Here is a 1,741-nt window from a genome sequence, read left to right as displayed (position 1 = left end):
TTCCTCTTTTTCAAGACCGATGTCCTCCTCAACTGGTGTTCGGGTAACAATTTTTTCCGGTTGGGTGGGAATTGAAGCACTCATACCCCTTTTAGCTTTAGATGGTATTTGTTCAATTACCTTTTCTCTCTTCGTTGTCACAAAATTGACATTATTTTGCAGATTTGAAATTGTATCACTAGGAAAATTTCCAAGCATTCTTTGTCCTAGTTGTTGAGCAATTTGACCCATTTGGGTCTCAAGAATCACTATTGAGGCTGAGTGATTTTTTTGAACGGCTCTTGACTCTTAAATGAATGCATTTGTGTCTTTGCTAACTTCTCAATAGCAATCTCCCAAGAAACTTTGAGGTGGAGCTTGATTTTCTTAAGCTCCTTGTTGAATTTGAGATCCATCCTATTTATCTTTCTCTGAAAAATTTGGACGATTTCTCCAATCCGGATTATACAAACTAGAGTAAGGGTTGTTCTACTTCCCGTTCACACCCACAAAGTTCATCTCTTCTAGTTCTTATGTATCATCATCATCTGGTACTTCACAAGCTCCATTTTTATATGCTCCCCCACAAAAGTCACAAGTTGTATGTTTCAATAATTTGACGGCGGCCACTTGGTGTTGTATATTTAGAGTTGTCTTCCCGTTATTTATCTTAACGATGATAACATTTTTTATCTATTTTGAGAGCATCTTTCCTTACCCAATCCATCATCCATAACCTTCAATTACATCATACCACTTTTTGACCCACCACCTCTATCATACAACATCATTTGTTCATTTGATGCCATGATCTCAATAATTTTTCATGCTTTTGATGCAATTTTGTAATTCAAAGAATCCATGTTGTTGCATCCAATATAATTACAGTGCTAGGCCTTAAACCATTACAATATATTTTCATTTGAGTAGTCTCTTCATAAGCATAATTGGGGCATCCTGATAGTAAACTCTTGAACCTCTTTTAACTATCACGTAGAGATTCATCTTTTTTTTTTTCTGTCTGTAGCCAAAAATCTCTTGCCTTTTTCCTGACAAACACAACTGGGGGAAAATATTGTTTTAGGAACTTATTTTCAAGGTCATCCTATAAGGGGATGCTACAAGAGGGTAAAGAATTAAGCCACTCATTAGCATCATCTTTCAATGACAATGGAAATAGTCTCAACCTCTTGTCTTCTTCAGTGTTTTCATCCACCTTAATTGTTTCACATAGTTTTAAGAAGTTTATAAGATGTATATTGGCATCTTCGTTATGTTTACCAAACAAATGAATCTCCTTCAACTTTTGGTATAGAGCGGGACTTATTTCAAACTTGTTGATTATAACTCGTTGGTTATGGAAGGCCAATCGAGCACGACTTCTATTTCGATTCCCATACATCCTGATGGTACGTTCAGGTGGTGGTGGATCAACCATTTCTGCAAATATGAAGCAATCCCCTAGGTTTTCTTATTCTGCTACTAACATTCTTTCCCTTTGCTTTCTTTTTCGAATTATCTTTCAATTTGCTTTTGCGGGTTTTTATTTATTTATTTTTTGATAAAAAAAAAGAGGATAAACTGAGGATTGGCCTTGCGTACAAGGTTAGACAGATCGTGAGTAATGAAAAATGTTAAACTTAAAAAAGAAAATTCCAATTAAGTAAATAAATTATAACTCAATAGTGATATGGCAATCCCGGGCAACGACGCCAAAAACTTGATAGCGTTTCAGCAAGTGTACTGAATAGTTGTAGGTAAT

General features: G+C 35.4%; 1 protein-coding gene across 1 annotated transcript; it reads right to left on the bottom strand.

The window, feature by feature from the left end:
• Positions 1-1,084: 1,084 nt before the first annotated feature.
• LOC140920381 (uncharacterized) lies at positions 1,085-1,417 on the bottom strand. Its single transcript, XM_073368649.1, has one exon. The coding sequence runs from the start codon at positions 1,415-1,417 to the stop codon at positions 1,085-1,087; it is 333 nt and encodes a 110-aa protein (XP_073224750.1).
• Between the last annotated feature and the right edge of the window lie 324 nt (positions 1,418-1,741).

The sequence above is a fragment of the Cicer arietinum genome, chromosome 5 (genome assembly GCF_000331145.2).
Source record: "Cicer arietinum cultivar CDC Frontier isolate Library 1 chromosome 5, Cicar.CDCFrontier_v2.0, whole genome shotgun sequence".
NCBI lineage: Eukaryota > Viridiplantae > Streptophyta > Magnoliopsida > Fabales > Fabaceae > Cicer > Cicer arietinum.
The sequence above is the reverse complement of the archived record's forward strand: the minus strand, read 5'-3'. Positions and strand labels throughout refer to the sequence as shown.

What these genes read in the sequence shown, in the direction of transcription:
- LOC140920381 (XM_073368649.1), bottom strand. Translation starts at nt 1,417, where the DNA reads ATGGTTGATCCACCACCACCTGAACGTACCATCAGGATGTATGGGAAT.